Below are 23,436 nucleotides of genomic sequence, written 5' to 3'. Positions count from 1 at the left end.
GGCTTACATGAAGTTATTCAGGAATCCAGTCACTCTCAGACACAGTGCTCACATGTCAAACACTTGCTGTGTAACTTATAGTCCAATTGGTCATGTTCTCTTCCATTCTTTTTATGTGTAACAATTTCAACAATACTCAAGAAGCTTAACACCATTTACTTGATTGGCACCACATGCACAGGCATCCATTCCTTCCAAACGGATGTTCAGTAGCAGCAGTATGTACTATCTACAAGACACACTGCAGAACTTCAGCAAAGATCCTCAGATAGCACCTGCTGCCCTTGACCACTTCTATCTAGAATGTCAAGGGCAGCAGTACTTGGGAACACCACCACCTGCAAACTCCCATCCAAGCCACTCACCATCCTGACTTGGAAATATATTGTCATTCTTTCACTGTCACTAGGTCAAAATCATGGAATTCCTTCCCTAAGGGCTCTGAGGGTCAACCTACAGCACATGGACTGCAACGGTTCAACAAAGCAGCTCACCACCACTTTTTCAAGGGCAACTACATTGAGTATAGGAGTTGGGAGGCTATGTTGCAGCTGTATAGGACATTGGTTAGGCCACTTTTGGAATAGTGTATGCAATTCTGGTCTCTGTGCTTTAGGAAGAATGTTGTGAAACTTGAAAGGGGTCAGAAAAAATTTACAAGGATGTTGTCAGGGTTGAGGGTTTGACCTATAGGGAGAGGCTGAATAGATTGGGGCTATTTTATAAACCTCTATAAGGTCACACTTCAGCCTCCGACGCGATGGAGGCTGAGGGGTGACCTTATAGAGGTTTATAAAATCATGAGGGTCATGGATAGGGTAAGCAGCCGGGTTGGGTGAGTCCAGGACTAGAGGACATAGGGTTAAGGAGAGTGGGGAAAGATGTAAAATGGACCTAAGAGGTACATTTTTTCATGCAGAAGGTGGTGCATGTAACGAATGAGTTGCCAGAGGAAGGGGTGGAGGCTGGTACAATTACAACATTTAAAAGGCATCATGAATTTAGAAAGATATAGGCAAATGCAGGCGAATGGGACTAGATTAGGTTAGGATATCTGGGCCAGCATGGATGGGTTGGACCAACAGGTCTGTTTTGATATTGTATATTTCTATAGCTCTACAACTAGGGATGAATAATAACTGCCCACCCAGCCAGTGACTCCCATGTCCCACAAATGAATTTTTTTTAAACACATGTAAATATTGGATTTTACCAGCCCTCTGGGAACGGGCTGGAGGTGGGCAATGCCCATTACCTTCACATCACCATCCTATTATATTAGCATTGGGAAGATGGAGGATGGCCCTCTAACCTAGAAGGCAACTGAGCCACCCAAAGGGATAACTGACGGCTTTTCCTACTGTCGTTGACACTTACCAGCAATGGGTCAGCCCTCTGCTAACTTAATCACCGTCTAGTATCCTTACATACAGACGAAGAAGGACACCATTTCGACTGGGACAACACACCCTACCTAGGACAGTTTCAACAGAGACACGCATGGGAAACTTTTACTTTGCCTGCAGCCACACAACATTGAGGAGTGGGGGCTACAGAGTGACAGAGTTCCAGATTTTCATTCTCATTTGTGCAAAATCACCTCAGACCAGCCTGAAGATGATGGCCCCTTGTGCAGAAGGAAAGAACTTCTTTCTATTTACTCCATGGAATCTTTTAATCATTGAAACACCTCAGTTAGACCATCATGCCCAGACCTACTCTCAGTGAATTGTAATAATTAATCAATCTGCTACAAGTTGAACTGAGGGAAATCAATGGCTCTCAGGTCAAACATTGGCTGCTTATAGATCGAATTGCTGGAGAATCTTATTCGCTAAATGCAGGTCTCATTAATTTAGTCAAGAAACAGGGACTTTTTGAGCCCAGTTAGTCAACAAGCCAAGCAAACTAGATGCACTTGAACAACGATAGAGTCATAGAGAAATACAGCATGGAAATAGATCCTTCAGTCCAACTAGTCCATACCGACCATGTTCCCAAACCAAACTAGTCCAACTTGCTTGTGTTTGGCCTATATCCCTCTAAACGTTTCCTATTTATGTACTTACTTATCCAAATGCCTTTTAAACATTGTAACTGTGCTTGCATCCACCACTTCCTCTGGCAGTTCATTCCACAAACTAACCACTCTGTGTAAAAACGTTGCTTCTCATGCCCTTTATAATTATTTCTCCTCTTACCTTAAAAATATGCCCCGAGTTTTGAACTCCCCTACCTTAGGGAAAAGACTTTTGCCATTCACCTTATCGATGCCCCTCATGATTGTATAAACTTCTATGATAATAAGAATTTGTCTATTGCTAAACAAGACCCCAAAGCGGCGGTTGGGAATTTTTGTTCCATTGCTGGAAGGTTTTTTCTCTATCAGTATTGTCATGAACTGTAGAAGGCAGCTCACAAAGGATGAGAACAAGACTTACAGCAAATTCCAAGCTGCAGTTGGTGGAGGTGTGGGGTAAGGGGAGGAGGAGGGGTGTCGGGGAGGTGTGGAGGGTTGGCAGGGTGTTAGCCTGCTATTTCTGGGGTGCTGTGGTTCAGGATTACGTCCATTAAGTTGCTGATACCTTGGTGTGACTTGAGGACTCCTGCTTGGCTAGTGTCTTCTCAAATTAAATGAGTAACAGTCAGCACTCCCTCCCGCCGTAATTACTGAATGGCACAATTAATCCAACTGCCCAATACTCTGAAAACAGCCAAAAAAGGAACAGCAAAATATAACTCAAGGTCTTCAAACTTACACTAACCAGTTGCTGTGGTAATATTCTTCCAAACGATATAAGTTGTTCTATTAGTTCCTTGGTTTTAAAGTCCTCAGTCTTGTTTACAAATGCCAACATGGTCTCTCCACCTTACTTCTTCTCCTTTAGAACAATCGTTAACAACCTTTCCATTTGACCAAACATTTGGTAAGTGTTGTAATGTCTCCTTAGCATGTACTGGGTCAAATTTTGTCTCATAATTAAGCACCTTCTAACATTTTAAAGGGGACTTAACATGTTCTCGTCGGTCTTTAGTCAATGGTACAGTAAAAGAGCTTCATCTGAACAGTATTCTCACAGTTTGCTCCTGGTCTTTTTTAAAAAAAACATACTTTTATTAAAAAAATAAATGTTTTAATATTACAACAAATACAAAACAATACAATTCAAAACAATAAGAAAAAAAACAAGTTAAAAAAAGTTTTTAAAAACCCAACCCACCCTCATGTGCAAATGTACAAATATATATAGAAAAATACAGAATAAAAAAACCCATCTAACTATTAAACTAAATAAATAATAACCAACAACAAACTAATAAATGGCAATAACTCAGCTCAGCCAAACAAGACACGCATACAATCACAGTTTAGATTAGATTAGATTCCCTACAGTACGGAAACAGAGCCTTTGACCCAACAAGTCCACACGGACCCTCTGAAGAGTAACCCACATTCCCCACATTTACCCCTGACTAATGCATCTAACACTACGGGCAATTTAGTATGACCAATTCACCTGACCTGCACATCTTTGGACTGTGGGAGGAAACCGGAGCACCCGGAGGAAACCCACACAGACACGGGGAGAACATGCAAACTCCACACAGACAGTTGCTCGAGGCTGGAATCAAATCCGGGTCCCTTGGATCTGTGAGGCAGCAGTGCTAACCACTGAGCCACCATGCAGCCCCATCTGAGCCACCATGCCGCTCCAGTTCCTCCTACCTGGATAGTGGACCGTAAAACACAATCGTTACAGCTAAGTAAAAGTTCTTGTTAGTGTGGCAGATAAATCTGTGTCCAGATATTCCAAAAAGGGCTGCCATGTCTTATAAAAATTGTCAGTTTTGTGGTGTACCATATTTGTGAGAAAGTCCAGGGGAATATGCTCCATAACAATCTTCCGGAAAACCAACAGGCCTGGGGGGTTTTCAGATACCCAACCTCAAAATATTCTTTCTTGCGCAAAAAGTGAAGATATTGAAAAGTTTTTCTGATGTGCATCTGCAGGGAACACACTGGGTAGGCCCAGATGAGCAGAAATTGGGTCCTTCTCCACCTGCCGCAGCACCCCAGTAAGTTTGAAGCCCACCATAGGACCAGAGACAATGGGTAAGAGTGCCCGTACAGACCTTGCTGAAAATACCCCTGGTTTAAATTTTGACAAACAGTCTGGAGCCAAGTGGACCCTGTGGAGAATCTTCAACTGTAAAGCATGGGTCCTATTGCAAATTGATATCTTTCTTGCATTTTCACAAGTATTTTCCCATGTCTCTGAGGAGACTTCAACACCTAGCTCTCTCTCCCAAACCCTGCAGAACTCATTTTAGGGGACATCCCCCAATTGATGACATAAAGTGCTGACAGAAAGTGTACTCTGAGCACCCTCCTCTCTATGTCAGATTTGTAGGAATCAATCAAAAGTGTAGTCCTTTTTTGAATAAAATCCATAACTTGAAAATAACAAAAGAGGCTCCTGTTAGATAACTCGTATTTCCATGCTAACTGATCAAAGGACATCATTATGTCTTTCTCAAATAAATCGCCCATGCAAGACACACCCCTAGCTGCCCAACACTTGAATCCTGAATCTATCGTCCCCAGTTGAAAACCCAGCATACCCACTAAAGGTGTAAAAGAGGATGTCTTGCCAATATTGCCTTCCGTCGGCTGAATTGCTTTAACAGTATTGATAGCTGTTGGGTTATGGCAATATTCCCTAATTGTCCTCATTTTGTCCAAAAACAGCAAGCTAGTAAAGGAGCACCCTGTCAGGGAGGCTTCGATATCTAACCATATTGAAAGAGGGTTCCCACAAACCCAATCATTCACGTAGGATAAAAGCGAGCTTATTTGGTAGCTTTTAACGTCCAAGAGGTTCACTCCCCCCAGTCTGTGAGGCAGTTGCAGTTTAACTAATTTAATGAGGGGCCACTTACAATGCCACATAAAGGAGCTGAACCAGCCGTTCAGTCTCCTGAATGTTGGCTTATTGAAAATCGGGGGAACATCCGTATAGGGTATAGCAAACGGAGGTGAATATTCATCTTAATGAGCGCTATCCGAACTAACCACAAGATTGGAAGCGCCTCCCATCTTTGAAGGTCTTGTTTGATTTTATCAAATAATTGAACAAAATTGGCTTTGAACAGCCGATACATAACTGGAGTAATGAATATGCCCAAATACACAAGCCCCCCCTGCCCGTGACCTCTTAAATAGGAATTGATATTCGCCCTCAAGACCTTTTGTAAGACCACCCACAGACATAGCTTCTGATTTAGCAAAATTAATCGTGTAGCCCGAAAAGGCGCCAAACGCGCAGATGCATTGTATCAGGTGAGGCACTGAAACTGCTGGCTTTGATTTTAAAAATTAGCACATCGTCCACATACAACAAAATCTCATGTAATTTTGAATCTACTTCTGGAGCTGATATATTAGGATCTCTACAAATGACCTCCACCAATGGCTCAATCACCAATGTAAAAAGCAGTGGAGAAAGGGGGCAGCCATGTTAAAATTACTTGATTGTACCCTATTGGTGATGACTGCAGCGAGAGGGCGACTGTAACAAAGTCTTTACCCATTGTACAAAGAATAAGTGAAATATTGGCCTCTCTCAGAATTGGTAGGAGACAATCATGGCTATATGAGTCATTAAACATATTGAGCACTGGGCCTGACAGTATGCTTATAAATTCTTTATAGAATTCACTGGGAAGTCTGACAGAACCAGGCATCTTTCCACTCTGAAACTGCCTCACAGCTTCCTACACCTCTTGCTCTGATAAGGGGGCATTGAAAAAGGACTCTTGTTTGGGGGTCACACCCGGGAGCTCCAGATCCTTAAAAAAAAATTCCACTTTGGCCCACCCGTCCTCACAACCCTCAGATTGGTATAACTGAGAGTAAAATCTCTGGAATGCCACATCAATCTTTTTGGAATCACATATTAATTTCCCAGACCCTTCCTTAATCACCGTAATGTGTTGTGGGGTACTCCTTTTCCTGACGAGATATGCTAAGTATTTGCCTGGCCTGTCACCATGCTCATATAATCTTTGCTTTGCAAAGGTAAGCTCCTTCTTTGCTGTCTGCATGAGCACGGGTTTCAATGCAGAACGCAGAGCCATGAACCTCTGTAGCTTGGCCAACAAGGGTCTGTCAAAGTAAGCCTTCATGGCTGCCTTCAACCGTGCTTCGAGGAGACGTTGCTGCTCACCCTTCTGCCGCTTCCTACTGGCAGAGTAGGAAATAACTAACCCCCTGGCATAGGCTTTGGCAATTTCCCAAAGGACAGATGGACCAATAACCGAGCCTGATTTAATGTCTAGAAACGTGCGAAATTCCCTCGAGAAATACTCCACAAACTAATTATCCTTGAGGATAAAGGGATCTATTCACCAGTGCCGCGAACCCCCGTAACATCCTTAATCTTAACCAACACAAGATGTCACCAAGTCCAGGGTTGCCACAGAAAAAAATCAGTCCTGGTGTGGTACCTGTGCGGATTGGAAAAAAATGTAAAGTCCCTGCCTGTAGGGTGGAAATGCCTCCAGATGTTCACCAACCTTAACTCCACACACAAATCCACTAATTGTTTAGTTTGTACAGAGGGTATTGGGGGTCCTTTGGGCAACCTGTCTACTATGGGATCCAGGAGACAGTTAAAATCTCCCCCGATAATGATATGCCAGGACTCTAGACTGATCAGTTTAGAAAACGCATCTACCAGAAATTTGAGGGGATGAGCTGGAGGGTAATAAACATTTAAAACACTGTATTCTTCCCCATTTATCAAGCTTTAAGAATTACAAACCTCCCATGTGTGTCTTTAACACAGTCTAGTAACTTAAATGGGAGATTCCTCCTAACCAATATAGCCACTCCCCTACTTCTGGTATTAAATAATGAAAAGTAAACCCGATCAAAGCCATTCTGCTGTAGTTTCAAATGCTCCCTATCATCCAAGTGTGTCTCCTGTAACAAAGCAATATCCACCTTCTCCTTTTTAAGAATCAAAAGTACTTTCTTCCTCTTAATTGGTGAGTGACTTCCCTTGATATTCTAGGTACACCATTTAATCAAGTCACTAGCCATAACCTTCTGCAGTACCACTCAGATTCAGGAGAGGAGGAACTCGAACCACAAATCATTGAGCCTTAGTGTCGCATGATCCATCAAACAAAGATTACATAAACTAAAACCAGTACATTTAACAAACCTACAAAAATATCAAAGATCAAAGACAACAAAAACCAAAAAATAAACCAACATATAAAGTGCCTACGGCGCTGAATAAGGTAACATGCCCCCTGACCAAAAGGGGCAACTACCCATCCCAAACTGCCCATAGGTAGGCATCTGGCCATCCCAATCATTTTTCCATCGCCTAGCAAGAGCTTCACCACAAACACAAGCAGAAAAGAAAGTAAATGCACCATAAAATGGCAATATGAATAAAGAAAAGAAAAAGATTTTTTAAGAGAAAAAAGGGGTAAATACCTCACCCATCCTTTGGTATAACGTAACTCAGAAATTGAAAGTACACATCTCAACTGCCGCCAAACATAGTTTAAACCAAGTTATTACCAATAGAAAATACATATAGGAAAGGAAAGCTTCAACCGAACTTTCTCTTTTTTTTGAAAAGAAACAATAAAGACATAACCAACAATACTACTATTTGTACATACTATTGTTCAGATTAGGTTAATTTGTCCACAAAGTCTCTTGCCTTCTCCGACATGTCAAAAAGATGGATGGATACATCTAAGGTGATCAAAAGCACCGCCATATACCTCAGAGAGTACTGAATCCCAAGCTCCCTCAGTCTTCTCTTGACACCGTCATAAGATTTTCTTTTCTGGATCACTGCCGCTGAGAAGTCCTGGAAGAACATGATCTTAGAGCCTTCGTAAATTAGGGCCTTCGGATCCTTCCGCTGGATTCTGGAAGCTTTCTCAATTATCTCCTTAGCTCTGTAGTGAAGAAACCACACCAGGAGAGGACCGAGGACGTTGACCCAAACCTGATCTCCGTGCTGCGACCCGGTGTGCCCTCTCGATCTTCAAGTCTCTCATGCCAGCTCCAAGTTAAGGAATTTCGGCAGCTAGTCCTCAATAAATTCCGCAGGCCACTCACCTTCCTTACCCTCAGGCACACCGATGATCTGAATGTTTTTTCCTCTGCCCCTGTTCTCAAGATCATCCACTTGGTCGCGCAAATTATGGGCCTGTGTCTCCAGGGCTTGGATCCTATCCAGAGAGGAACTGGCATCAGCTTCCACCACCGTGACTCTGTTTTCAACCTCATCCAATTTATTTTCCAGGTCTCCCAGCTGCTGTTCATGCTTCTGCAGCATGACTGAGATCGGGGCCAGCTTCTCCTCTATTTGTTTACCCCAGCATCTTGAGATTTCGCGAGCTCCTTCGCCAGGACCTGGAAAGTAATTGAGTCCGAGGATCCTGCACGAAGGGCCTCGGATGCTCCTCCTCTCTTCTTCGGCATCTCTGGACGGCAAGAAATGCAGGTAAGTTAATTTTTTTAGTTTCCTGGGACTCCACTACCTTTCTAGAATCCCAGGATATCATGATGGTCCAGGATGGGTGGGTTAAAAGTTTGTCCCGCTTGTGCTGCAGTGCGGAGCTCTGCAAAGCGATCTTCTCAGATCGCCACCATCTTGGATCCCCTGCTCCTGGTCTCTTCAATCAGCAGCACAATCACAATTCAACTTCACTTTAGTACATTCAAGAGAAAGTTAAAGGTATGGGGATTATAGATGTAGCATAAAATAGACTAAAGATTCATTTCAGATGGCTATTGGACCAGTGGCATTTTAGATTCCTGTGTGCAGACAGTTGCAACATAACCACTGCTGTCTATCTCCGCTCCCAACAGTGGGTTATCAGGGGTCAGACTAGGGTCAACTCATGATGATACCCTGTCAGACATCACATTAGAGTCAGTCCAGCTTATCCACTGGTTTCAGATTAAGAACTGAGAGGTGAGAACCAGAAACTGAAAAGCCTTAGGTAGGAGCCATGAGGATGGGGTTGAGGACTGGGGGAGGGTGAGTAATTATTACCCCACCTTGTCAGACCTGAACCCAAGGAGGAGGGCAGTGGAGCTGATGTCAACAGGTTGTTATGCAAACATAGAAAATAGGTGCAGGAGTAACCCACACAGCCCTTTGAGCCTGCTCCACCATGCAATACAATCATGGCTGGTCATCCAACTCAGTTCCCTGTCTCCAATTTCCCCTTATACCCTTTGACCCTTTAGACGAAGATCCTGGGGTCAGGGGTGTAGTTGGTCAGCAGGATCAGGAAGGTGGAATGTCCTTCCACAGCTCCTCACTCAGTTATGTAGTTCCCCTGCTCCCCAGCCTGCTCCTGGCGCAGGGTCATTAAATCCTTCCCAGTGAGTCACTGGAGACCATATTAGTTCCAATGATTTTCAAGAAGGATCGGAGAGGGCAAAGGGAGAGACAGCACTGTGGGGGAGTAGGACGATAGTGGAGTAGCCACCCAATATTTCACATCCACTCACCACCCCCATCCCCAACTCCTCCAAAAACTGCAGAGAACCAGGTCTGATGTTTATGTTTTTTAACTTCTGGCTTGGAGTCATAGAGATGTACAGCACAGAAATAGACCCTTTGGTCCAACTCATCCATGCCACCCCAATCAAGTCTGCAATGACCCTTCAAAGAGCATCCCACCCAAACCTAAACCCCACATTTACCATGGCTAATCCGCCTAACCTGTATTTCACAGGGCAATTTAGCATTGCCAATCCACCTAACCTGAACATCTTTGGACTGTGAGAGGAAACCGGAGCACCCAGAGGAAACCCCCACAGGCATAGGGAGTATGTGCAAACTCCACACAGGTAGTTTCCCAAGGCTGGATTCAAACCCAGGTCCCTGGTACTGTGAGGTATTTGTGCTAACCACTGAGCCACAGTGCCACCCCAGCTTTTGCACTCTCCAACCTTCTCAATGCTCTCAGTCACAGAGTTCGGTTCAATGAAATGCATCAGCTGGCCATTTATGGTTAGATCTTTTCTAATCGGCCTGTTGGGAGATATTATGATAATCTCTGAAACAATGGAGAACTGGGCACAAGAAGAGCCCTTTACCATTTACGGTAATTCTTCATTGCCCTAGTCTACCATTCGAAGCAAGTCAGTGATGTCTGAGTTTTACTACGAGACGCTGGTAGTGCCTGAAGAACGAGCACACAGCATGCTCAATGGTACAAGTCTGGAACCGTGAAGCTCAACAATGCTTCCACACTTACCGACGGTGATGCGGGTGTGCAGACTCAGCAGTTCCACCAGTGCATTGTTCAAAATCACAGCTGCCAACGCTACAAGGATGTATGTGAGACTCATGTCAAACACAATGGATGTTCCTGCACCAGAATGAAAAGGCAGAACACAATTACAAGGCAGCCACCGAATTGTCTTGCCACTGCAGAAAGAGATTCAAGAACAACGGAGATCAATTTAATCCTTGATCTTCCTTTAGAGGTTACCACTTCTGAAAGCTTTGCTTCAAGGAGTGGAGGGGAATGAAAAGAGATGATTGAGGAAAGACAAATGGTATGGATAAAATACTGGAGAAAAGCAGAAAGACAAGTAAAAAAGAGGGGAGAAAATAAAAGAGAAAAATAATAAGTGAGATAAAGAAAATGTTTGAGCCGGAAAAATAGGAGAGAGAAAGGAGCAGAAGATGGAGAGGGAAGAGAGAAAGATATGCATTTGCAAAAATAGAGTTGCATTACAAAGATTGACAGCAGAAATGCAATACTTATCTGATTATTTGACCAATAATTTTAACACAAAGGCATTAGCAGAAACATGTACATGAGAAAAACATCAGGAAATTGGAACGTAAGTGGGGAAGACCAATCCGAGGTACATGATTCGCTGATATCATTTCTTTGTGGCAATGTTAAGGAGCATTATGAACAGCAGAATCCCATTTTACTGACACAGTGCTGAGCATCTCTCATTCAAGCTTATCCAAGTGAGGAACACACTCAGTGGAGACCACATCTCCACCACAACCTGAAAACTCACTTTTATTTCAATGATATATTTCTTCCTTAAAGCTTTTCTCTGTCAAGTTGGTGCACTGTAATGACAAAGCTTAAAAACGGAAATCCTTTTATTAAGGATCATTATCCCGTTGAGGAGGCTTCAGGCCATTTTGCCTCCAAAAACCTAATCTGAAAACTCTACTCTTCTTTGGTTAGCTGTGAGGAATAACACCATAGCATCTGGGGCAACCCACCACATTTCAAAAAGAAAAGAGAACATATGAACAAACCGACCAACAAAGTTCTTCAAAAAAATGTTAATACACCCTACTTCCTAAGGTTTTCTCATCCATTAAAAAATTCCAGGATTAGATCTCCATCTTCACCAAAAACTAATCAGTTCTTCCTTGGGTTATACCTTGCCTGGGTGGCAGGGTTTTGTTGAAATTCATCCATTAACTTTTGAGATATATTGTTACAAACAGACTAGTAAGGCAAGAAACATTACCTTAATCCATCTTTAGAGATGAGGTAATTAACGCTTTTAAGATACACTGAGAGGGTTTAGTAGCTCTCGTTCTATCTCCATTTCAGAGAGACTGCAGTATTTTGCCCCACAATTATACCTCATGTCCGCAGCATCTTGTGAGAGCTGGCATGAGCCACAAACCCCACCCAGACATCAGCTGTAAGTCCCTGTGGTCACTCAAAAGAGGAAGCTGAGCAGATTTGGCCATTTGATGTATCTTGTTTGAGATCAACTATGAGCACAGATCAAACCAGATACCTTCCTGATCTAGAGAACTTGCAGGTAGGGAAGGCAGATCACCCTAAGCTGCTTTGATGACTGTAATGTCCCGTACACTTGTGTATCGTTCCTTGCACAGGAACTGCACCTGGGTATTTTTGGTGAAGGTAATCCACGTCAGTGATGAAGCTGTTGTAAGGCAGTAAGAATCCAACTCCAGCCAAAAGCATCGCAAAGTAAATGCCATGATAGCTGTCCCTGGGCTGTGACTCAACATCTGCAATGTAAAGGCATAAGAGAAGATTAGAGCCCTGCTTTAAGGTTGTTGCTCTATCCTCTTTGTTGTTCACGTAGCAATGGAGTAGGAGCAATTGCACTCAAGCCTGCACTCTCAGCCATCTATTCATGGGAAAGTGTTATGTTGGGGGTCGCAGACACCAACTGGATAAAAGGGAAGATGAACATAGCCCACTGTCACAGCCAGATTCAGTCTGGATCCATAAAGCAGAGATCAGTGGCTGTTGAAACAAAGTCAGAAAATGCTGGAGAAACTCAAAACTGCTTTCTCTCCACAGATGCTGCCAGACCTGCTGAGTTTCTCCATCAATTTCTCTTTTTGCAACAGTCTGGTTCCAGCTGGGATTAGCAACAGTTTAGTAACTGTCCTGTTGTCAGCGATTGCAACCCCCAGCTTTCCCCTTACTCCCAATTCCTCTTAAACCATCTGACCTTTACCCTGTATCTCCCCCAACTCCATTCCCCACAACCTTACCCTCATCCTCCTCTGAGTTGGAGGAGGATCCTCTATCCTTCTTTGTCGAACTCTAAGCTAGCGCAGTCCTCAGCTTGGCTTCTTTCTTAAGGCAATATAGGTGTCCTTCCTTCTCTCTCTTTGTCAGCCTTGGTCAGGCTTTCTATCCTATTTTATTTTTGTGTCAGATCCTGACCTGCATGTGCTGTTTGTTTTAAATCAAGGAGCATCATTAGAAAATGCACATGTATAAAGTGGTGCCGATAGATTTCCTTTCAAACTCGATTCTGAACTTCCAGTCTCGGTCTAATGTGACGTTATTGACTGACTGCCGTGAGAGGTCTGAGACATTCCCCGCTGGTGTACCCGGGCTTATGTCCATCAAACCGATGGGCAACAAAAGGACTTGCCACTTTCTTGACAGCTGTGAATCACAATCAATAATTCAGAAAGTTCAGCAAGGAGTTGAATGTGCTGAATAGACTGATCACAGTGAGAGGCTGGGCTCTGATCTGAGGGTGCCCTTCAGAGAAAGTGGCAACCTTTTATAAAATAAACATTTTATTAATATCTAGACCGGGCTGCATCCTGACTACCAGCTGGTGGAAAGGGGAAACTGCTCCTGTAATCTCATCCTGCAGCTTGGTGTGCTGATAGCTGTGTAGGTAAATGCAGCAAGTGGTGTGACAATAACCATCCAGATGAGAAGGTCCTGGGATTGATTGATTGTTGATTTGTACTGAATTAGGGGACTTTCTGGGTTAGTAACTAGGCTCAGGAAGTGGAATCAAACAGAGAATGACCAACTCTGGAGTTCAGTTTTCATAGGGCTTAACAATGCTTTCAAGAATATCGGCACTTTTCCATTATTTTATCTCCAAAAAACACAGAAAAGCAGGAATATCTGAAATTGCTTTAAGTTATTTTCATTGCCTTCATCATTTTGAAGATGGATGAATTTCAGAACCAATTACATCGCAACGATTCACAAATACTGAGTTTTATTGACCATTAACATTTTAAAACCTTTAAGACATTGAGTTTTGAACATAGTAGAAGGCAATGCAAAAGAAAAAAAGGAGCTTCACCATAAAAGAGATTAGTATGTTGATCAACAGAAGTGATTAAAGTTAAAACTACAAACTGGGGAAAACTAGTGTGAAAAGGCATGAGGCCTTGGCTGGAATAAGTAGGTGGCCATAAAATATCATTAATGTCCTTCAGGGCAGTAAGGATGGGGTTTATCACCACCTGTAATATGCTCAGACAATAAATGCTGACCTTGTCTCTGTTTAGGGCTGATGCTGAAATAAGGATGGTAACACAGCTGACATTAAGATATGCAATACAGAAGGCAGTTGGATGACCGTGGGCATATGGTTTGAGTAATCTTGGATTATTTGCTTCATGAACATTGCCTTCCCGGAAAGAACTCAGCCGCTTGGCTTTTGTCTTTGTAACCCTGCTTAGCTGTGCACCTGCACATAGGACGGCACTGCACCATGTCAACGTGGGATTTTACTTGGCTCATCGTTCATGAGGTGCTTTTTTGCCCTTGTTAACTATTCTTTTGTGTGCAATTTTAAATGATATAGCTCTGAATTTCTGAACAAGCAATTAAAAACTTGAATTGAACACACATCCCCAGAATGAATGGAAACAACATACTCACAGTCACTCTCACACACACAACGGGTATCACCTGGTTCATTGACTATGGACATGCCTGTACTGCCCTGTCTCTGTCTCTCTTTAGTCTGAGGCTCTTCCTCCTCCAATGGGTAGCCATCAAAGCTGAAATTCATCACCACATTTCCCTCTGGCGTCTGGACTGGTGTGCCACTCCTGAAACTTTCTGTGCCCAGGGCAGCCATCCTCAATCTTCTTCACCAGAAAGATAAAACCTCCTAGGGGCAGAACAGAAACATTCAGCAGTTGTTTAATCACAACGTCAAGCGTTTTTAAAATCAGTTGTAATTGCCTGCATACAAAAATAATTTCAGGAAAAGGATTATCTGGTCCAGACAAGCCTAGTGGTGAAAGATGTGAAGCCCAGGGGTTTCAGTTAGTCTCCAAGTTAACAGGCTTTTTACTTTCATCTTTAATCTCAGATCCAAATGTTGAATAAAGTCAGCTGTGAACAAATCAATGCTTCTTCAAGTCAAATATGGAACTTAATCAAAAGAATTCAGATTTAATCAGAAATTCACAGCTGATCAGTGGAATACAGTAAGCTCAGTGGTGCAGAGAGTAGTGGATGGGAAATAAACCTAGTCTTAAAGAAGGAGGGGACTCGTTCACGTGGCATGAGTTACTCTCCTCATACAGAGTCAGTGGCAGAGAGGGAGAAATCACAAGTCGAAAAGAGGGGGCAAGATATTGTTGTATGCGCATCATATGATTTGCAAACCTGGTTCCATGTGCCCCATGCGTCTAATATTCATTTAGTCACTGCTCGCCCACCCTTTTCTTCAATTAACAATTTCATCTTTCCACACATTGTGAAGAAATTTGTTCAGAGCTTACCCCTCTCCCTCTTGACCCCATTTGCATCACTACGGCTGGGCATTAAACACATTCCACTTTATGATTGAGAAAGTTATGGGTTCAAGTCCAATCTAGAAACCTAATAAAATGACACTCCCCATGATGCACAGAGGGAGTGCTGCACTGTCAGAGGCACTCTTAAACCAAGGTCTCACATGCCATCCTCGCAGAAGGTAAGAAAGCCCATGGACTATCGGAAGAAATGTTCTGATCAACATTTATCCTTTTCTCAACACCTAAATCCAACTATTTGGTCAAATTTTTGTTGTGTTTGAGAGAGCTTGCTATAACCAAATTTACTGTTGACACTTTATTGGCTGTAAAATACTTCATCGCATCCTGAGATTGTGAGAGGTGCTATGAAAATGCAGGTTATTTTATCTACAATAAAGAGGATCTTGATAAAGTTGCCATAGTAGTATAGAAGAACTCCTGAATGAACAACCTCACAATTCACTAGATTGGTCTTGAAACCAAATTTACCAGTTTAGAATTTGTGCAAAGGTTTTGGAATTACTCTATAGGAAGCTCTCATGGATTGGCTGCCCAGAAGGTTAATTGTCCAGGTACTACTGTCTGACAGCATTCCTCAAATCCATGACTTGTATCATCTGGAAAGATAAGGGAAAACTAACATCTTCAAGTTTCCCCACACATCATAAACCATCAATGGTCACTCAAAACTACAGCAAACGTTGTTTTAACTGGCACCTAAAAAACACCACTCTCGATAACCAGGCAAAGATTATATACCTCAAATACTGTAAATAATACTGTACTTTTCTGTCCAATTATTGTAGATTTTTAATTTATTTACCTCAATGTAAATATGTCTGTTGTTCAATTGAATGGTCAAATGAAATATCAACAGTTGATTCAATTCCAAGTCAAATTCTCCTCAAAATCTCCACAATGTTCAAGTAATCGGTTCAGGGTGTGGGTGAGAAGGCTCTCTGCTGGTAAATGTTATTAATAAGGCAAAGTTGCATTATTTTTAAGTGTTCTATGCTGTAAATAAAGTATAACAGTGATGTGTACCCCCCCTCCTGCATTATATTTCTTATTATTCAATGTGTGTTTTTACATTGATTTTGTGGATCTCTTGATTATTTGGAATACTTGATCAACCAGCACTCTCCTGGTCCCACAGATGCCTATTAATATAAAGTTAGCTGCTAATCATTTATCAACAATAAATATATGGATCAAAATTCTGCAGCTCCCTCCCTAACAGAACTATGGGGTACATACACCACAGTGGTTCAAAAAGGGTGCTCTCCACCACCCTCTCAAAGGCAATTGGGGATGGGCGACAATAGTTGGCCTTCTCAAAAAACCCACAACTTCAGAATGAAAGTTGAATCACAAAGTTGTGCTTCCTGCTGTTCAGAGTTGTGCTCCCACCGGGAACACATGCCCCAGGAGCACCGTCAGGGATATACAAACTAAAGGTCACAAATTAGATCCAATGAACAGTTCCAGGTTTGCTAAGTTTAAAAGCACAGATAGGTTTTGCTAATTTGATAGTAATGAGTTAAAAATCACACAGCACCAGGTTATAGTCCAACAGGTTTATTTAGAAGCACTTGCTTTCAGAGCAGTGCTCCTTCATCAAGTAAACCTGTTGAACTATAACCTGATATGTGATTTTAACTTTGTTCTCCCTAGTCCAACACCGGCACCTCCACATCATTGATCGTAATGAGCATAGTAAACCTCTATCTTTTCCACATTCCTTTCACATTAATGCCATGTATATTAAATTGTAATGACTGAATCTTTTGCTCATTTTCAGTTGAAAAAGAAAATTAGTTTTATTGTTTATCAGAAATCCACTGTGCAGCCACACAGCAGGAGCATTACAGTACCTGTTAACACACATACAGCCTAAACAAAAGCAGCTCAGAAGAAAATATTTAAACAGGCACATGCAAGATTGGTCCAATAGAGTTGAAATGAAGTGTAAACAAGCATATAATTCTCAAAGTATAATTTTACAGTCTAGATTTGACACAGATGCACGCTAACATCTTGTTAAGTGTTGCACTCTCCACACTAATTGCAGACAGTCATGTAGATTTAGCTTGAAATGTTTGCTTTTACATAATTAAAATGAAGGCATTGTTGCTTTATCTAACTGTAATATAAAATATGTATGGGGAGCAGCTGTTTGCAACAACCTTCCCACTGTTAATTAGCAAGTGAGAACCCTTTATTCATTTTAATGAATTTTGCAAGTTCTAATGTTTGATCTAAATAATAATTTATTGATATTCAGCAATGTTGGTATTTCAAAACTAGTGTAAAACAAGTATAAAAAATTCAGATGGTTCCACACATTTGAATACATCACTTAACCTATGGTTGGCACCTTTTAAAACCTATTAAAAGTGGCTTTTATTGAAGCAATAAAAATTGGCCTCAGAATGTCATATTGAACTCTGGGACCTCAGAAATATCCAATTTTCCAAGAGTGCAGTTTGTTTTATTCCTGTCATTGAAATAATCTAATTTTCAATCTCCTGACTTCTATCCACTTCGGTCTTGTTTATATAATACAGTGCAATAGTCCACTTTATGTCAAGGGATTAATATGAAGAATGCGTTTACACTGGAGGGATGATCAGTGTGGCCAGACAACAGCAATGCAAGATAATTGTGGACCTGATCAGGGAGTCGCGGAGGGAACGGTCTTTACGGAAAGTGGATAGGTTTGGGGAGGGAAATATATCCCTGTTGGTAGGGTCCGTTTGTAGGTGGCGGAAATGGCGGAGGATGATGCGATGTATACTGAGTTTGGTGGGTGGAAGGTGAGGACCAGGGGGATTCTGTCCTTGTTGCGGTTGGAGGGGTGGGGTTCGAGGGTGGAGGTGTGGGGCGTGGATGAAATGCGCTGGAGGGCATCATCAACCAAGTGGGAGGGGAAATTGCAGTCTTCAAAGAAGGAGGCCATCTGGTGTGTTCTGTGGTGGAACTGGTTCTCTTGGGAGTATATGCGGCAGAGGCAGAGGAATTGGGAATAAGGGACAACATTTTTACAAGAGGCAGGATGGAAGGAGGTGTAATCCAGGTAGTTGTGGGAGTCAGTGGATTTGTAGACAATATCAGTGAAACAGTCATGCTTGTGTATCTTGGGTAGGAGGTAGGTGCTCTCAAACTATGAGGTTAGAAGCTGTGGATGGGAGATCCCCTGAGGTGATGAGGTTGTGTGGGGTCTGGGAGATGATGGTTTGGTGATGGCGGGGGGGTGAGGTCTTGGTCGAAGGGGCGGTAGGAGGAGGTGTCTTCAAGTTGGCGCCTGGCTTCAGCAGTGTAGAGGTGTCTAGGGATCCACAAGCCTGACTACCCCGGCCGAGCTATCATCTCAGCCTGCTCCTGCCCCACTGAATTCATCTCCACATTCCTCGATACTGTCTATTCCCCCAGTCAGGGAACTCCCCACATACATCAGGACACCACCCACACCCTCCACCTCTTCCAAGACTTTCTTTTCCCTGGCCCCAGCACCTCATCCTCACCATGCACATCCAATCCCTCTACACCTCCATCCGCCATGACCAGGGCCTCCAAGTCCTCTGTTTTTTCCTCTCCTGACGTGCCTACCAGGACCCTTCCACTGACACTCTCATTTGTTTGACTGAACAGTTTCTCCTTCGAGTCCTCCCACATCCTCCAGACGAAAGGGGTCACCATGGGCACCCACATGGGCCCCAGCTATGCCTGTCTCTTTGTTGGCTACATGAAACAGTCCATCTTCCGCAGTTACATTGGCACCACTCCCCACCTTTTCCTCCACTACATTGATGACTGCATTGGCGCCACCTCGTGCGCCCAAGAGGAGGTTGAACAGTTAATTCACCTGGACCATCTCTGATGACTCCCTCCTCTTCCTGGACCTCTCCATCTCCATCAACGGTTACCGACTCAACACTGACATTTTCTACAAACTCACCAACTCCCACAGCTACCAGGATTACACCTCCGCCCACCCTGCCTCCTGCAAAAATGTTAATCCATATTCCCAATTCCTCCGCCTCCACCGCATCTGCTCCCAGGAGGACGAATTCCACCACAGAACACACCAGATGGCCTTCATTTTTAAAGACCACAATTTTCCCTCCCATGTGGTTAATGATGCCCTCCAGCGCACCTCATCCGTGTCCTACACCTCTGCCCTCGAACCACATCCCTCCAACCGCAATAACTGCAGAAACCCCGCCCCGGTCCTCACCTTCCACCCCACCAACCTCCACCCCATCAATACATTGCATCATCCTCCACCATTTCCAACATCTACAAATGGGCCCCACCACCAGAGATATATTTCCCTCCCCAAACCTATCCACTTTCCGTAAAAACATTCCCTCCGCGACTACCTCATCAGGACCACAACCTCCCAACAACCCACCCTCCCCTCCCAGTACCTTCCCCTACCACCGCAGGAATTGCAAAACCTGTGCTCACAACTCCCTCCTCACCTCCGTTCAAGGCTTCAAAGGAGCCTTCCACATTCATCAAAGTTTTACCTGCACTTCCACACGTCATTTACTGTATCCGTTGCTCCTGATGCGGACTCCTCTACATTGGGGAGACAGGACACCTACTCACAGAGTACTTCAAAGAACATCTCTGGGACATCCGCACCAATCAATCCCACCACCCCATGGCCAAAACTTCAACTCCCCCTCCCACTCTGCCAATGACACGAAGGTCCTGGGGGCCTCCTCCATCGTCACTCCCTTACCACCCAATGCCTGGAGGAAGAATGCCTCATCTTCAGCCTCGAGACTCTCCAACCCCAGGGCATCAATGTGGATTTCACCAGTTTCCTCATTTCTCCTCTCCCCATCTTACCCCAGTTCCAACCTTCCAGCTCAGCACTGTCCTCATGATCTGTCCCACCTGTTCACCTTCCTTCCCATCTATCCACTCCACCCTCCCCTCCAACCTATCACCTTTACCCCCACCTCCATCCACCAATTGCACTCTCAGCTACCTTCCTCCCAGCCCCACTCCCATCCCAAATATCTCTCTGCCCCGAGGCACCCAGTCTCATTCCTGATGAAGGGCTTTTGCACGAAATGTCGATTTTCCTCCTCCTCGGATGCTGCCCGACCTGCTGTGCTTTTCCAGCACCATACTCTTGTCTCACCTTGGAAGCAGGCTGAGCTACAACTGAAGCAATCTAGTTTGAAGGCCTGATTGTTTTTTTTGGGCTTGATCGCAGTAGTAATACAATGATTTAATCCCGGTTGTATTCAGCCGTCAACCCACATCCCTTCCCATGCTCATTGTATTCTCTTCATGTCGTTCCAATTTCAACTTTCCCTCACACTCTCCATACCAACTCACTTAGTATTCACCACCAGCAGACCTCAGCAACCATGTGGAAATTACATGAAATAAACTTCAAGAAATTTAATACAGTTTTCCCGCTATACACTCGACAGTGAAATAACTTCAATTCCTGAAGCCTGTTTGAATCTTTTAACTATCAATTACCTAATCTCTTATAACAGCAAACTTCTATTGATGCATCAAAAATAGCTCATCCTTTAATAATTTTTGCCCTGTCAATCAAACCATGAACTCAGATCTACCCACTGAGATTATTCTAGCTTTGGAAACTTGCAACTGAACATTTAGGGAAATGTCAGCAACTGTTGCATGGACAGATGTGTCACACCAGTTGATATAATTTAACAATCACTGACAACACTGCCAGATGTTTTCTGTAGTTTAAGGAGTGGGTGATTTAGAAAAAAAATCCTCCTTCAGATCATGACACTAAAACAGACCTTATTCGCCTTTCAAAAGCCTTTATGTGTACTTCATAAATTTACAATAACTGCGCTTACAACACTTGTAACAGCCAAAATGGGGTCTGCCTGCATTTAGCAGTGAGTTCAAATTGTTCTGCTGAGTTCAGGTTTGTCATTCCCCATTGGCAAAAGTGGGAACTGTCAGAAATATGGTGTGACTGCTGCATCTCGATTTCTTAAAGATCCATGAAGTTAGCTCAACTCTATATTCCAAAAATTAATTGACTGGCTTACAAAGTGCTTTGGGATATTGCAAAGTCATGACTTGCACTGGAGAGACCTCACCCTGTTTTCTAGATTCCAGGCTGCACAGTTGTTCCTCAACCTGGGGTCTACTGGAATACCAGCAATGGCCACTGTTCCAAGTAGCACTACCAGTTGGAGAGTTGCCAACCTCCAATCGGCCACAGCCTTCAAAGGTAGGACCATTACCTTCCAAGACACAGGAACCTGCTGACCGGTTTGGTGCCTGTTTTGCTTTTAACCATTGAAATGACTGCACAGAGGCCAGTATCCTGTCATCAAGTTACCTTTTATTTACACGTGCACAGCACACTGGCTGTGGCCAGCCATCTAGGATTCAGTCCCTGAAATCAGGAGACTCTCTGAATCTGCTGTTTATATCTGTCAGTCAGGGCTCCCTGATCAGCCACGTTAACAGCCCAAATCAGGGATCTTACAATCAATGAGATCAACCTGGTTCCAATCACTACATCCCTACCCCCACTAAGTCCAGGGATGTAGACCTGGTCTTTCTCTGATAGCTTCTCCGGGGATATTTTCACCCCAGGTCTAGTGCTTATGATTCGGACTCTGATGCAAGCGGCATGTACCAGACCGTTGCCTATCTCTTGCATCCAGTCTCAGGAGAGTTTCCTCCTCTTCGTCCAATGGTAACAGGATTGAAGCTGCATCCATCTTGGACTCTGAGGTTTCCTCGATGCTCGACAGAGGGGGAGAACCTACAGTTTCTGGGAGGCCTTCTGGCTGTTCTGAGGGGCCACGTTTGTTTTGCTCCTGCCCCAAGGTAACAGCTTTCAGGTGGTCCACATGTTTGTTCAGGACTGCCTCAACTATTTGACCTTTGTATGTCACAGGACCTAACCCTCGCGTTGACCTTGCCTCGTAACCATGTAGAGCCATTTCCATGGTTCCATGCGTCCCTGAAATTAGGAGTCTCTCTGAATCTCCAGTTTATTTTTTTTAAATTTTATTTTCCTTTTTTTTCTTTTCATTCTCTTTTTTATTTTATTTTTTATTTTTTTTAGACACAAAGTGCACAAATCTTTATTCAAATTCCACCACCAGGAAGATAGGAAAACACCCGGGGGGCCAGTGACAAACACTGCCCTTCACATCAGAGGGCAGTGCTGTGTGATCAAAACAGTGAAGGAGAGGGTAGGGACTAAATCAAAATAGAGTTGGAGGGAGAAATGATGCACTCCACTCCCTGCAGCGCCCACCTCTCCCTGAACAACTCCAGGGTGTTGGTCGACACCGCATGCTCCTTCTCCAAGGACACCCGGGCTCTAACGTAGCCGATCTCCAGTTTATTTTTTCTTTTTTTTTCTTTTTTTAATTTTTCTTTTTTTATTTTTTTAAAGTGCACGAATCTTTATTCAATTTCCACCACCAGGAAGATAGGAAAACACCCGGGTGGCCAGTGACAAACACTGCCCTTCACATCAAGGGACAGTGCTGTGTGATCAAAACAGTGAAGGGGAGGGTAGGGACTAAATCAAAATAGAGTTGGAGGGAGAAATGATGCACTCCACTCCCTGCAGCGCCCACCTCTCCCTGAACAACTCCAGGGTGTTGGTCGACACCGCGTGCTCCTTCTCCAAGGACACCCGGGCTCTAACGTAGCCGATCTCCAGTTTATTTTTTTTTCTTTTTTTCTTTTTTTTTTTTCTTTTTTTCGAAATCTCCTGGTTATATTTTATTAAACAAGTTACAAAACAGTTTACAAAAAACATTGACAGCTGTACACAAAAGACAGCAGTTTTACAAGGGAGGGGAGCAGCAAAGCTAGGCCCCGAACCCTACCGTTCAACCATTTTACAGGGAGAGGAGGACAAACCTCAAATCCCAGTTCCACGTGTGACAAGACAGTGACAATGACATTTATACATTAGACAATACCATTACATACAAAAGTGCAGACAATACAGACCCAGCAAGCCCCCGCCCCTCCCACCTTCCGACCGCTCTAAGGCAGCCCGCCCCTACCCACCTTCCGGTTCTCGGTCCACCCCATGCCCCTTCCAGTTCTCGGTCCGCCCTGACACCTTTCGACCACCTCTAGGACAGCCCGCCCCGGTACCCGCCCAGGGTGACAGCAGTCAGGACGGCCTACCCACCTTCCGGCTTCACTGACCACCCTCAGCACCTTTCGACCACCTCTGGGGCAGCCCGCCCCGGTACCTGCCCGGGGTGACAGCGCCGAGGACGGCTACCCGCCTTCTGGCTGATCTCCAGTTTATTTTTTTTTTTTTTTTTTTTAATATTTATATTTT

General features: G+C 43.7%; 1 protein-coding gene across 4 annotated transcripts in view; it reads right to left on the bottom strand.

Annotated features, from left to right (window-relative positions):
• slc29a4a (solute carrier family 29 member 4a) overlaps nt 1-23,436 on the bottom strand; it is a 145,366-nt gene that overhangs the window by 32,911 nt on the left and 89,019 nt on the right. For all 4 annotated transcript variants that reach the window (XM_043711282.2, XM_087997935.1, XM_087997934.1 and 1 more), the window contains 3 exons: nt 14,254-14,458; nt 11,949-12,077; nt 10,309-10,422 (listed from right to left, as the gene is read on the bottom strand). In XM_043711282.2, coding sequence (XP_043567217.1) covers nt 10,309-10,422; nt 11,949-12,077; nt 14,254-14,425 — 415 coding nt within the window. In that variant the 5' untranslated portion in view covers nt 14,426-14,458. The remainder of the gene's footprint in view (nt 1-10,308; nt 10,423-11,948; nt 12,078-14,253; nt 14,459-23,436) is intronic.

Source organism: Chiloscyllium plagiosum, unplaced genomic scaffold, assembly GCF_037043375.1.
Source record: "Chiloscyllium plagiosum isolate Xiang-an unplaced genomic scaffold, Cpla_swu_hap1 HiC_scaffold_20, whole genome shotgun sequence".
In the NCBI taxonomy this organism is placed as follows: Eukaryota; Metazoa; Chordata; class Chondrichthyes; order Orectolobiformes; family Hemiscylliidae; genus Chiloscyllium; species Chiloscyllium plagiosum.
This window is presented reverse-complemented; position numbering and strand designations above follow the sequence as displayed.